This window comes from Diplotaxodon limnothrissa, linkage group LG16, assembly GCF_057381915.1.
Source record: "Diplotaxodon limnothrissa isolate DT_005_m linkage group LG16, D_limnothrissa_male_GT1.1, whole genome shotgun sequence".
Taxonomy (NCBI): Eukaryota; Metazoa; Chordata; class Actinopteri; order Cichliformes; family Cichlidae; genus Diplotaxodon; species Diplotaxodon limnothrissa.
The window spans coordinates 22711512-22726000 of record NC_140611.1 but is presented as its reverse complement, the minus strand read 5'-3'; the positions used below and the strand labels follow the sequence as shown (position 1 = coordinate 22726000).

At 38.8% G+C, this 14489-nt stretch overlaps 2 protein-coding genes across 3 annotated transcripts; both read left to right on the top strand.

The window, feature by feature from the left end:
• The first annotated feature begins 2319 nt into the window (after nt 1-2319).
• On the top strand, nt 2320-5258 carry cmklr2 (chemerin chemokine-like receptor 2). 2 transcript variants are annotated; one of them, XM_085374491.1, is made up of 3 exons: nt 2320-2456; nt 3247-3347; nt 3434-5258. In XM_085374491.1, the coding sequence occupies exon 3, from the start codon at nt 3478-3480 to the stop codon at nt 4552-4554; it is 1077 nt and encodes a 358-aa protein (XP_085230617.1). In that variant the 5' UTR covers nt 2320-2456; nt 3247-3347; nt 3434-3477; the 3' UTR covers nt 4555-5258. The 2 variants fall into 2 exon arrangements, with proteins under 2 accessions (XP_085230617.1, XP_085230618.1); XM_085374492.1 differs by lacking the exon at nt 2320-2456 and having other exon boundaries at nt 3191-3347.
• A 1287-nt stretch (nt 5259-6545) lies between these two features.
• On the top strand, nt 6546-14057 carry LOC146616180 (NADH-ubiquinone oxidoreductase 75 kDa subunit, mitochondrial-like). Its single transcript, XM_085373743.1, has 18 exons — nt 6546-6742; nt 7098-7201; nt 8069-8176; nt 8326-8402; nt 8546-8627; nt 8762-8892; nt 8978-9163; nt 9280-9414; nt 9510-9624; nt 9733-9878; nt 9957-10085; nt 10177-10306; nt 10393-10553; nt 10657-10811; nt 11810-11985; nt 12072-12206; nt 12358-12430; nt 13719-14057. Exons 1-18 carry the CDS (start codon nt 6664-6666, stop codon nt 13808-13810), a joined length of 2214 nt encoding a protein of 737 aa, XP_085229869.1. The 5' UTR covers nt 6546-6663; the 3' UTR covers nt 13811-14057.
• Nucleotides 14058-14489: the final 432 nt, after the last annotated feature.

The window sequence follows — 14489 nt, the reverse complement described above, 5'->3', positions numbered from 1 at the left end:
AGGTCTTGCTCTTGAAGAGCACTAATGGATCAGAGCATCACTAATTTTATTATGTACACCATACAAAAAAGGACCATACAGTATAACAGGCAAGCTTCTATTTTAGGATGTCCGGTTATGGATCCCAGCTATAAAAGCAGGACAAATCTACATACTTATTTTTCATACTGACATTTTATTGATGTGAAGTATGTAACATATACCTCTGAAAACATTCTAAATGTAAACAAAAAACAGGAGTTTTGTTCAGGTGAGCTGCTGCTAAATGTTTTTCATCCATCCTATGTTTAAAAAATTTGTACAGTAATTTTTGGTAAGCCTATTTTGGCCACCGATCTGACAAAAACAAGCATGAGTGCTTGTAAATTTCAGCATGAGTGATGTAAATGATCAGCATTTTCAAGAATTTCTTGGAAAATAAGGAATTGAAACATGAAACTGAACAGAAGTGTGCGTCAGTAATGACGACAGCTCTTATAAGTTTCCATAAAAGTCTGTGTGAAACGACATGAGTGTGTGACAGTGCCCATGTATGAATATCACTGGATGATGTAACGGTAAGGTTTGATTGTTAGCCTCCATAATTTGGTGGAAACAGAGCTGTTGTAGGATGTGACAGCTCCCCCCTCAGGACTGCATAGTCCACAGTGAAGCGACATGTTCACTTTGAGCTTAAGATTAATATGAAACTGTGTGAATATCTGATGAAACAAACGGTGATGAGCAAGCAGTAGTGGTAGTATGAACTCCCTGCCAGTTAAATCTTATTAATGATAGGATAGAAAGAGTTATTTGACGATTTGACTCGTAAAGAGGTTTCAGATTGTGATGTGACAGCATGTTTTGTGCTGGACGGCTGATAGAGAAATGTGATGACCTTACTAATTGGAGCGTAGCCATAAGTGCAATGTGTTTCAACATCTCAACCCACAGAGAATATTGTGGCACCACTGATTACAGACTGTAACACAGAAATGTGTCTATTTTTCTCTATAATTTTCGATTTAGACACACATGCCGGCTGTATTTATGTATGTAAACAGCCTGTTTCCCCCTCTGTAATTACATCAGACATTGTTGCAGCACATATTTACTTCCACTTCCATTCCCCAGAGCAAGTAAAGCAAGTTTGAAGCATAAAGTAAAGTTGTGATGATTGAACAGAGAATGTGTGTAGTTAGCCATCCATCACACATAAATGCATTTCATCTTAGTGTGGAAAATATGATGGGTTAAGGTCCTTTAATGTATTACACAGAAAAATAAAACATTATATGTTACATTTAACTGGTCTAACTACGTAATAACTCCATTAAAACCCTATGAGGACAAATTACGCCACTATTAATCATTTTTATTGTTTATTGTTTGCTGTTAACTGAATGTATACCAATCAAGTACGTTTAATTTGACCAGATTCCATTAAAAGTAACATTTTACATTGTACTTCTGAAACAAATTTACATGGAAACTGTACATGTAATTCAATTAGTTCAAGTTTTTTTTTAATTGCTGAATTTTTCTGAGTGTACCTTAACTTTTAAACTTGTGCTTTGCCTGAATTTCAACTTGGCTATGAGAATGCTCACTTTACAGAGCATGTGTTGCATACTTTGAACAACTGAATGTTGAACTGAATGTTTGTTGTGTTGCCGGAGAAGCTTTCATCAGGAAACAAACTAAAACGAGGAGCAGCTGAGTTATGTCAGCTTGTGCTGTCCACACTGTGTATATGTACATGTGGGTGTGTACCGGGAAGCAGCTAATGAAAGGCATTACAGCTGCACAGATTTATGATTGCATGTAGGTGTAGATTTTCATGGATCTACAGTGACACACTTCATAGTGTAGGGCTCAAAATCTGGCTTTTGCAAATCAAGCTTGATTTTTATAAAAAGAAAATTCTGGCCTTGCACATTTTTTCTAGCTTTCTGTCTCCCTGTTTTTCCCCTTAACTGGAATTTAAAAAAAAACCCCGACAAGTCTGCAAATTAAAAGCAGAAGGAAGAAGCTGCCGACAGCCCGGAACCCTTTTCTATGCAAGCTTCCACGGTGTGTTTGCGAGAGAGAAAAAAATCAATCAATGATAAAATAAAATTTGCAACATTCGTAACTTTTCCGTCTATCCCCTGATGGGGGGAAGCTTGCGTTCCTGGTTCGCTCTGCAGTTAGGAAGAACAGCCCCAGTTTTGCTGAATGGCCGCATTCAACTTTCAGAGCACTGACCAATAACTTTTCTTCCCTCTTTCACGCGTCAAACAGGCGCACCCACTGTGTAACCCCCCAACACTCTGCTCCGCGTTTAGTCTGGATGGAAAGAGTTGATGCAGACTAGTGGGAAGTTCAGAACAAGGCCCAGCATAACGGAGCTAAAAGGCTAAGACAGCGGGAGCTGTGACATTATCACCCGGGAGGAGCTGGTGTTTAGACCCAAACGCGGAGGGCTGCGCTCTTTGGTAAGCGATCCACCTTTAAATTCTAAAGGAAAAAACAAAACAAAAACCAAGTCTATGTTTCTTTTCTTTCCAGTGTGCCAATAGTGTGTATGTGGCACTAATTTTGTTAGAGACTGACGCTTCGTATTTGCAGGCTGGTTATTTTGTCCAGCTCATAAGTCGTAACGGTTTACTGGGATCGGTATTGAGATGAAGCAGGTTGGAGCTGTTTTGCAATCTGCTTTCAGTACTTTACTTAATCTTAATTCATACTGACCGCTCATTATTCTACTGTATTCTTAACTGAAATTAGTTTAGCATTGTTTGGTCTTCTAATTATGAAGGGTTGTACTTTTCTTCTTCTTAATGCAACTGATTTTACGCACAGCACTTTGCCCATATAATCACGGTCTTATTTTTTTTTTTTAAATATATTTCTTTTTAAATCAGTTACTCTAATACTTTCAATAAATTTACTAAAGGGCTACATCGAATACTCATATTTTTTCTAGTCCCAAAAAAGAAAAAATATGAGTATTTGCCTGTGCTTACTGATTCAGGGTTAATTTGCTGCCTTATTCTGACCTTGGTGATAATGCTAAGTAGCTTATATGTGCATGTCCCTGATAAAGTTGAAACATGGAATCATGAATTGTTCCCGAAACAGTGTATGTCAAACAGTATTGTTGCATTTTGTTTACAGTGAGTTACAAAGGATTCTTTCTGCCTGATGGGTGAAGCGTCTCACTGTCCAGTTGTTGATTTAAATGATGTTGACATAATGTTCCATGCTTTCTCATGACACACCCAGATCTAACTTCAACATAGGAACTAATTGACCGGAAAGGAGAGACAAGGCAGATATCTGGTTCTTCTATGATAACTTCCTGGCAAAGTCACAAAGAATTTGAGGTGAGAACATGTGTTGAAAGCTGAATGCTTTGCTTGCAGGTCAACTTACAGGAATTCATCCCATTATGATTTTTTTTCCCTCACAGATATATTCAGCAGACAAAGTTCCAGCCGTGCCATCCCTGCAGCCATGAATGATTCCACTGATGACTATAACTACACGTACAGTTACGACCTAGATTATGGTGACATTGACGATATTAGGGTTGAGCACAGTCAGACAGAACCTATGCACATTTTCTCTGTAGTTATCTACATAATCTCTTTCATGCTTGGTGTGATCGGCAATGGAGCTGTTATTTGGGTGATGGCATTTAAATGCAAAAAGAGAGTCAACAGCGTGTGGTTGCTCAATCTTGCCATAGCCGATTTTGTATTTGTGCTCTTCCTGCCGTTCTTCATTGATTACATTATGCGGGACTTCCACTGGGAGTTCGGTGTGGCTATGTGTAAGATTAACTCCTTTGTGTCTGTGATGAACATGTATGCCAGTGTGCTGTTTCTCACAGTGCTCAGTATAGATAGATACATTTCTGTCGTCCATCTTAACTGGTGTCAGAAGTATCGCACCGTAAACCGAGCTTGGTTCGCATGTGGTTGTATTTGGGGGCTAGCCGCCATCTTGAGCAGTCCCGCTCTAATCTTTCGTGACACGATGACCTTGGGCGACAAGGTGGTGTGCTTCAACAACTTCCACACACACGACCCTCATATAGCAGCCATGAGACACATCACGATAGTGATTATCCGCACCACTGTGGGCTTTCTTTTACCGCTGACTGCTATAAGCGTGACGGGTATACTTCTGATAGTGAAAATGAAACAATCTGGGAGTTCGGTTCAGTTGTCTAGCTTCTCCAAAACAGTCACTGCAGTAATCCTCGCCTTCTTTTTGTGCTGGACACCTTTTCATACTTTCAGCCTGATGGAGTTAACCATACATTCCTCACCTTACTTACACAATTTACTGAAAACTGGCTTTCCTCTCGCCACTAGCTTGGGCTTTTTTAACAGTTGTGTAAATCCCCTGCTGTACATGTTCCTGACTAAAAAAGTGCGCAATATCATCAAGCAAGCCTGTCTGGACATAACCAAGAATTCACTTAGAGAGTTCAGCCAGTCGATCTCTGTCACTGAGATCGAATCTGTGGCAGGAGTTTATGAGAATGGTGTTCACGGTGAGCACGTGGCATCATCAACAATCTGATTGTTACTATCCCCAGACTTGTGAAGCTCTCCATTTAAAAAAAGAAGAAGTGGTTAAGTATTACTTTAGCATAAATGTAGAGGGTTATTAGAGTTGTTAAGATTTTTCCTATGTTTTATTTGGGCAGAGTCATGCCAACTTCAACTGACAATTACTCTTCATGGATAATGGAAAATGGAACATAAACACAGATTCAATATCTTTCCATCTACTTTGCATAAACCTAGTTATCTGCAGAGAAACTGGCTAGATGAAATCAAAACCATTAAGCTGATCAACAGAAAATCTATCTGCAATTATTTTAGTTTCTAATCATTCAAATAAATTGCAAAACAAACACACCAGGAAGTCCCTGCTTGAAGATTTTAATGGTCATGCACGAGTTACCGACTGGTAAAACGTCTGCTTGATGGTTGGACTGCTCCTTACAATAATCAAGTAATTTCAACATGCCTCCTTGGCCAGTGGAAAACGGTGATGGATGACTGCTATTAATATTTTACAACATAAATCATGAAATATTAGACCTTGCAACTATGACTACACATATTTATGTGACATTTAGCCACTTTGTCTGTATTTCAAACTTTTCAATCAAGCCATCTTGTAAGTACTGCTTTGGTTCTTATGGATGACAAAAATAGTCCTTTTTGACTGTAGTCTCCTTTGCAACATAGCATTATTTTTGGTTTTATATTGCCATATGAGCTGCTAGAATAATGTATTAATGTATCTTACGGATGTTTATGCTGGTTAAAAACTGTATGAACATGTTTATTCTAATATATTTTAAAGATATATATCTTAATAAATCTGTTCTTCTGAACCTGACTGTGCTTTAGTGTCTTATTTTATGTGATTTGATAAGAACTAAGAGAAGAATTTGATGTTTTATGTAGACTCAGACAAGATTTCCTGCAGTCCTACATAGTTTGCACGCCATCAACAAAGGTCCAGACATGCATTCACTATTCATTTCCCCGAGGGTCTGCTTACAAATTCAGCCATTCCTGTTTTTTCTTCTTTCTTTTTTTTTCCATTTAGGGTGAACCCTGATTTGTAAGTATTACATCACTGTCACCACCCTGACTGGAAGGATGCTGTTTTATATCTGTGGGAATATATGGACAGGAAGCTAACAATTCTTTCAATCTTTTCCAATCGATTTCACTTCAATTGCAGACGACCTTTGACCCCACAGATACTTTCTTTTCTCTACATAAATGTGCTTATCCAGGTGTATGTATAATACTGAGACTAGACTTTAGGGGTTGGTTAGGGAGGGAAAAAAGACTGTTATTGTCACTGAGCCACATCAGAGACAAACAGCTGTAGATAAGATGGATATCTGCTAAGGAGAGGTTTACATCACTTCGTACTGTTGTTGAATTTTTATACTATTATCTCAGACACTGTTTAGTGGCCCTGCTGTTTGGATTACAGGATTACTTAATCCGTGACGCAGCAGAATGGACGGTACGCAATCTGCGGCGCAGGCGGTCTCCTGAGGACAGACATAGACAAGGTAAGTAACCGGTCACAACAAACAATTTTTAAAAAATGATTCATTAGCATTGAATACAGTGACATTATTAGCTTGCAGGGCTTTAGTTTGCGGTTGTTACGTTTACGTGTTTGTAGCGGACCGCGTGACGTCTGATTGAATGCAACAATCAGCTGCACATTAATTTAATTTAACGTCACAAAAATGTTAAAATAACGCCTCGCGCGGCATCACTGTCTAATAATACGAGGCTAAGTTTCACGAGCTAACACCGTTATTATTGTTAGCCTGGGAGACATTTAGCCAGCGCAACGTTAACTGTAATTAGTGCCGCATTTCGAAACATTTCCAACATTTTCTGGGCTTCCAGAATATTAAGCGTTGTAATTTAGTCTCTATTCGTGTTGTTTTCAAATGTGACGCACCAGCTAGCTAGCTTACTTCTGTTTTTGTTTTGGAAGCTGCATGAGTGCTAATTTAGCAGCGGTTTATAGGTCAGACATCCGCATTACACATCTAAAAGCGTTGCGGTAACCTGTGAAGCCTTTCAGTGGAGCTAACAGTACACCTTACACCTGATGTCGTGATTCTGCCTCTCCTCCAGCATGTTGCGTTTGCCTGTTGCGACCCGCAGTCTCTTTCCAGCAGCTATTAGCAAAGGAGGCACGGCTGTGACTCACAATGGTAACATTTTTTTTTTAATTCTTTTATTTTTTATGAGGTTTAAGGACATCATTGTATTTGTATCGCTTCATAGTTAAACTATTTGTCAGTCATCTCAAAGAACTAAATGTTTTAATGCTTGCCACCCTTGTTACTTTCGCCATTAATGGATTATAGGCTGGATTATAGAGCTCCCAGGTACCACATTTGGTGCCGGGCTGTTGTTGGCACAGTTTAACCAAAGACTGTCATAATGAATTTGTTGTAGCACGAAATGATACATATATTAAATGATGCAATGTGTATATTATGGGAATTGGGAATAATGTATTATATGGGAATATTGTGCAGTAAAATGTTCTGTGTGTGCCCGAAGTTCGCCCTGCATCCACTGCAACAGCAGCAGCAGCCAGTAACCTCCTGGAGGTGTTTGTGGATGGGAAGCCTGTTATGGTGGAGCCAGGAACAACTGTGTTGCAGGTAATGGCTAAACTTTAAGATATGCAATGCCGTGAAAACGTATTGCATATTTTTCACACTTACATGTTTCATATTGTCCAACAATTTTTAATAGACAAAGGTAACCTGAGTAAATAGAAAATGCAGTGTTTAATTGTCACTCACATTTATCAAGCTGTTAATTCATAAATTAACTGTAATTAACCACATGTTTTGGAAAACTGAGCTCAGTTTCTTTAGCCACACCCAGGCCTGATGACTGTAAGACTTGTTTAGTCAAAGAATCACTTAAATAGACAAAGTACAGCAGGCTTAAGGATCTCAAAATGCAACACATCATACTACATCTCAATAAACAGCTGAGAAACAAAATTAGGTTCTAGGTTCTTTATTATTTGTCACATGCATAGTTATACAAGTATAACACACAGTGAAATGTAGCCTGACACGCTCCTCGACATGTGCAAAAATTGGGGGGGGTGTAGAGGAAGAACATTATATATATATATATATATATATATATATATATATATATATATATATATTAGTGTGTGTGTATGTATATATATATATATATATTGTGAATCGGAATTGAATCGATTCTAGAAATCAGTGACGATACCCAGCCCTAGTGAGAGACTCATTGCTAGTTATTACAAATGCTTGCTGCGAAAGGTGACGTAACCGATAGAGAGCTTTTGCCCCTTGATAAATGAAATGATCAACTGGAGAATACATTTTCTTTTTACTCGGGTCATCTTTGTCTAATATTAAAATTTGAAACATACAAGTGTGACAAATATGCAAAAAAATCAGGAAAGTGGCAGATACTTTTTCACAGCACTGTACGAGTATTCAGTATAACCCTGCAGTTGTTTTCTGTCACAGGCATGTGAGAAGGCAGGCATGCAGATTCCCCGCTTCTGCTACCACGAGCGCTTGTCAGTTGCTGGAAACTGCCGCATGTGTCTTGTGGAGATAGAAAAAGTTCCTAAGGTACTTTTTTTTTATGATTCCTGTGTGCTACGTTTCAACTCTAGAAAGCCACAAATGTCTCTTTGTGTTTTGTTTCTCTGCCCAGTCTTGCAGAGATAAAAGTATGCCTACTTTAATTATCATGTCATCTTTTTTCATTTATTATCTAGCCGGTGGCAGCTTGTGCTATGCCTGTCATAAAAGGCTGGAACATTTTAACCAATTCTGACAAGACACGGAGGGCCAGGTACCTTCAACCTGTTAATTAAACGTCACTTATCTGTTTTGTAAAGTTTACGGTGAAATTTGGTCACTTTTATTTGTTGTTCTTTAACTTGGTTTGTTGGGATTCTCCCACATGAAAGTAATCTTTTATTAAAAATTTCACAGAGAGGGGGTGATGGAGTTCCTACTGGCTAACCACCCATTAGATTGTCCTATTTGTGATCAAGGAGGTGAATGTGACCTACAGGTAAATTATAGATGATCACCACCACTCTAGATCTGCTCATTATAGTCTTTATTATGTGTAAAACAGATATTATGGGGTTTTGAATTTAGAAATTATTGATTAATTACTAAAACTGAGTGAAATCTCGTGTAAAGGATCAGTCCATGCAGTTTGGCAGCGACAGAAGCCGCTTCACAGAGGGCAAAAGAGCCGTGGAAGATAAAAACATTGGCCCCCTCATCAAAACTATTATGACTCGCTGTATTCAGTGCACTCGTTGTGTGCGGTGAGTCATGCTTTAATATTTAAACAAGTCGAGTTGCCGTGTTCATGTGAAATATTAAAATGCATATATTCTTTTCCTCTTTTAGCTTTGCCAGTGAGATTGCAGGCGTGGAAGAGCTGGGCACCACTGGCAGAGGCAACGATCTGCAGATTGGGACTTACGTGGAAAAGATGTTCATGTCGGAATTATCTGGGAATATTATTGATATATGCCCAGTGGGAGCCCTGACCTCTAAACCGTATGCTTTCACTGCCCGCCCATGGGAGACCAGGTTTTTAGATTATGCTCTACATCTTGTGTAGCTATTTAGGGTTTCAACTAATTATTTTGAGACTTATGTATTCTCTCTTTTTTTGTTGTTGTTGGTTGTTTTTGGTTTTTTTGCAGGAAGACTGAATCGATTGACGTACTTGATGCTGTGGGTAGTAACATCGTGGTGAGCACTCGCGGCGGCGAGGTGATGAGGATTCTGCCTCGCCTTCATGAAGATATTAACGAGGAATGGATCTCAGACAAAACCAGGTTCATTTCACATCACCCAAACTTTGCATCATAGACATAGACTTGTGCTTGGTGTTTACATTATTGCTGAACTGCTTTTTGCTCGAACTTGGCAGGTTTGCTTATGATGGGCTTAAGAGACAGAGGCTTACTCAGCCAATGGTGAAAAATGAGTCTGGGCAGTTGGTTCCCACATCCTGGGAAGACGCGCTGACTCGAGTTGCTGGAGCAGTACGAAATTCTTAATTGAATTACAGTAACTAAGCTCATCAAAACATTGGATAGCAATTTAAAACACTGATTCAGAATACCTGAATACCAACCGTTTTTGTTTGACAGTTGCAAGGAGTTGAAGGAAAGGACATTGCTGCCATTGCTGGAGGTTTGGTCGATGCGGAGGCTCTCATTTCCCTGAAAGACTTGCTGAACCATTTGAATAGTGACAACCTGTGCACTGAGGAGACGTTTCCCATGGCTGGAGCAGGGTAAAAAGAATACCAGAAATGAAAATTGAAGCCATTGATGCACACACGTCCAACTCTTTTACTAACTGACTTTTCTAGATCTGACCTGCGTTCAAACTATCTTCTGAACACTGGAATTGCCGGGATTGAAGAAGCTGACCTGCTACTTTTAGTTGGCACTAACCCACGGTATGAGGCTCCATTGTTTAATGCACGGGTCAGAAAGGGGTAAGTAAATCATGGCTGTTTAACAATGGAAACTGTAAATCTGACAACATAAGTCTGTTCTTCTGTGTAAACATTGGTGTCTCTGCTATAGCTGGCTGCACAATGAGTTACATGTGGCTCTGGTGGGAAAGGAGGTGGACCTTAGTTACACATATGAGCATCTTGGTGAATCAGCCAAGATCCTTGAAGAAATTGCTTCAGGAACTCACCCATTCTTCCAGGTAACACTGACCTTTCTTTTCTTTGAATGTCATCAATCAACTTGAATGTCTCTCACTAATTTTGTGTGTTTTATTCTCTGTTGCAGGTCATGGCCAAAGCAAAGCATCCTGCTGTTGTAGTTGGCAGCGGTTGCCTGCAGAGAGAGGATGGGGCTGCGATAATGGCTGCTGTGTCAACCATTGCTCACAATGCTCGCGTCAGCAGTGGAGTGGAGGAAACCTGGAAGGTTCTCAATGTGCTTCACAGGTCAAATGCTTGTAAAAATTATTAGTAAAGTTTTTAATAACAATACCATGTTGAAAAGGAATTTTTACTGTAGTGAGTGTAACCTTTGTCCTCATCTTATCAGGATTGCCAGTCAAGTAGCTGCACTTGATCTGGGGTACAAGCCAGGAGTGGATGCTATCAGGAAGAACCCACCCAAAGTTCTGTTCCTACTTGGAGCTGATGCTGGCTCCATCACTCGCCAAGATCTCCCTAAGAATAGCTTGATAATTTATCAAGGTCAGCTTTTTGTAAAACCTTAAAATTCCGGGTCACTGTGGAGTCATGCAAACACCGGCACAGAAAAGCAAAAATTGAACCCATGACCTTTTCTCACTGTGTAGGTGTTTTTCTCACGACATAATCTGCCATGTTCCCACAGTTCAAAGGCATGCATATCAGGTTACTCTGTGATTTAAAGTTTGCCCTTGCTGTCAATGTAAGCATAAATGGTTGTGGGTTTTTCTGTGTTAGTCTTGTGATAGACTGGCAAACTCTCCAGGGTGCACCTTGCCTCTCGCACCATGGCAGCTGGGATAAGCGCCAGCCCCACCACAACTCTGGATTGGATAAGGGTTAAGAAAATAGGTGGATGTATGAATAAAGAAAAAGTTTTTCTTTATTTACAGGTGTGACAGAAAACTAAATTATTTAAAGACATTTAAATGGCTTAAGTGCCCAAATGGTATCTCTACAACATCCTTCACTCTTTATCTACCCCTCATATTTTTCATATGTTGCTAGAAAAATGGGAATTGGGTGCAAAAATGCATGGATATGCAGTATTTAAGGGAAACAATATGACCAACTTTATTCTTCCACACAGCCTGAACTCTCTTAGGCAAGCTTTCTTGTAATTTCTTCAGGTATAGTTCAGGAATCGTTCTCCAGGCTTCTTGAAGGATAATTCAAACCTCTTTTTTTGGCTGTCGGCTGTAATTTGACATACCTTTGCCTCTTCTTCCAGTTTCCCTTCCTTAAAAATGACAGTCAGCCTTCCACAGAGACCATTTCTGGTGAGGCTTGAATCAGAAGGCCTGGAGAACTGTTGCTCAATTCCACGTTAAAAATGACAAGAAAGTCTGTTTAACTAGAAGCAGTTCAAGACTTGCACAATCAAATGAGGGCACGTTTGGAAAAATAGTGGTAACCATTCCCTTAGGGACTTGAAGAATACATGTTGAGGAACAATAAGTTTGTTTTTACTTAATTCCAGTTTTCTGTTTCGTAATGCCCAGGTCACCATGGCGATGTCAGTGCACCAATGGCTGATATCATCCTTCCCGGAGCTGCATACACTGAGAAATGTGGCACGTATGTGAACACTGAAGGTCGTGCCCAGCAGACCAAGGTGGCAGTGACTCCTCCAGGCGCAGCCAGAGAGGACTGGAAGATCATCAGAGTCTTATCTGAGGTGAACCAGAGCACAGCATAAACATGCGAGGCTCAGGGAAATAAAATGTGACTAAATGCTCTGTGTTGTTTTCATACGCTTTTAAGCTTGCTGGAGTGACTCTGCCGTATGACACTCTGGATGAAGTGCGTGATAGGCTGGCAGAGGTTTCCCCAAATCTCGTGCGATATGATGACGTAGAGGAGGCCAACTATTTTAAGCAGGCTAATGAGCTATCTAAGGTCAGCTGTTATCTTCTTCTAGCATTTCTATTTTTAGGTGATCATAGAGGGGGAGGAAATGTAAAGCTGGATTTAAATGTTGGTTTGTACAGTTAATTTATCTCTGTTTATGTCACACTGTTCTGCATGATATCTGGCTTATCTATTGCAGGCAGTGAACCAGACTCTCCTTACTGAACCTTTAGTTCCTCCACAGCTTACTGTGAAGGACTTTTATATGACAGGTGGGTCACGAGTAATCCAGTTGAGCAGTGCATGTCTTTTTTTCTTTTCTTTTTTTTTCCTCTGGCTAATGCAGGTCTAATCTTGTTTTCATTCCAAAGTGCTCTAAGTGTATCAAGTACATCAATTAATTAGAACAATGTTTGTTTTCTTTTCATAGAGAGAAAATAATGTAGTAATACTAATGCCTGTCTTTCAAAGCATAAGGAGGGACATTTAGGCACTGTGTTCCTGCTGAAGTGATCAGTGAAGTTACAAGAATTTGATAAATACAAATAGATATTAGATAAAGCCAAACATTTCCTCATAACAGTGTTATTAATCCCAGATAAATGGAAAATATAAAGTTGAGCGAAAAGCTACTGTATTTGTTGCTGTGCTAATATAGAGAGGATTTTAATCTGCAGTTAAAGATGGCAAAACTACTGAATGTATAGCCTAGGAAATGTAAATAGATTAAAAAAAAATTATGGTTGTGTTTTCATGTAACATACATTCAAAATCAATGATGTATATTGAATATAGTGATTTGGTTTTATTAAGTTATTCATGTTGATACAGGAATATCCTTGAAATGTCCCTTTTTTTTATAGTTTTGAATTAGTGACATTATCCTAGATTGAAATAAATACTCATTTTATTATTATCATTATTATTATTATTACGTATATGGTTAGAGGAAACGGAACCCTGCTGACAATTTTGATTTTTTTCAGAGCATTGCAATCGGGCTGTTGTTAATTTGCAAAAGGCATAAGGAGGAATTAAAATCAGCAATTTACATTACTTTTCATTGCAGATAGAACATCTAAAGTAAATAAATAAATAACAATAGCCAATTTAACCAAATAAATAAATCAGTAGTAATGAGGAGCTGCTAGTAACTCTGTGTGTGTGTGCGCAGTGATTTTATTGTTTGAAAAAAATTATAAATGTACTTTCTGTAATGTATAGTTACCATTACAAGCTGTCTGCTTATAGCCAAGTTTATACAAAAATAATCTGCTGTGATTACAAATTTGTAATTTACAGCAGGTTTTAATTTTAGATTCTAATTTGACACTTTTGTTTAAATATTTTTGATATTTTAGCATTAAAATTGTAAGTTATAATTCACTACATTATGTAGTAATGGTCTTTTTACCATTATACATGGTCTAATCTCAATGGTGTGTGTGTGTGTGTGTGTGTGTGTGTGTGTGTGTGTGTGTGTGTGTGTGTGTGTGAGAGAGATATAAATTTTGGCCGGTAATTTGAGGGTACATTTAAGAATTCAATCTTTACCCACAGATCCAATAAGCAGAGCCTCCCAAACCATGGCGAAGTGTGTGAAAGCCGTCACAGAGGGGGCACAAGCTGTGGATGAACCAGCCATATGCTAAAGCACAAATGGATAGCCATCCAGTTCCTAGACGATACGCACAACTCCTTTATTTGCACTTTCCTAGAAATGTATTTGCACTTGTTTTGACTTGGATATTCTACTATAGAGTAAGTTTCATAATGTGAGCAAACATACCTGCAGAAATGTGTCTTAAGTGATGTAGGCTGAGTGAAAATGTCATCTTAGATCTGCCAAGTATTCAAAGATGCACACCTCACAGTTTGTTTTTTTTCCCTTCATCAGTGCTCACATTTTTGTAGGTGTGACCAAAGATTAAAAAATCTTTGTTTGTCTTTCTGTAAAACTGACAATATATTTTCCTAGACATATTTAAAATAAATAGTATTTAAAAAGTGTAGCTCTTTGTAAATGTGATATATATTAATAAACCAATCACCTTTAGCAAGTCTAACCCTCCATTCAAGATTGTGCCATTTTGTTTAAAAGAAAAAAAAAATGTGTTGATGCAGTAAATTCCACTTTTCCTGTGTGAAATGACTTCCACCTGAACTTTTCTATTCACCGGCTGTGGTATTGGCACGTGGTCCATCATTACTGAACAAGCCGGCAACACTGTGGCAGCAGAGCTGATAACTCATTCATATGGAGGATGATAGTCGTGGTCCAGGTGGATTTCACTAACAATTTGCTGGACACCCCTGATTTAGTCTGCTTCC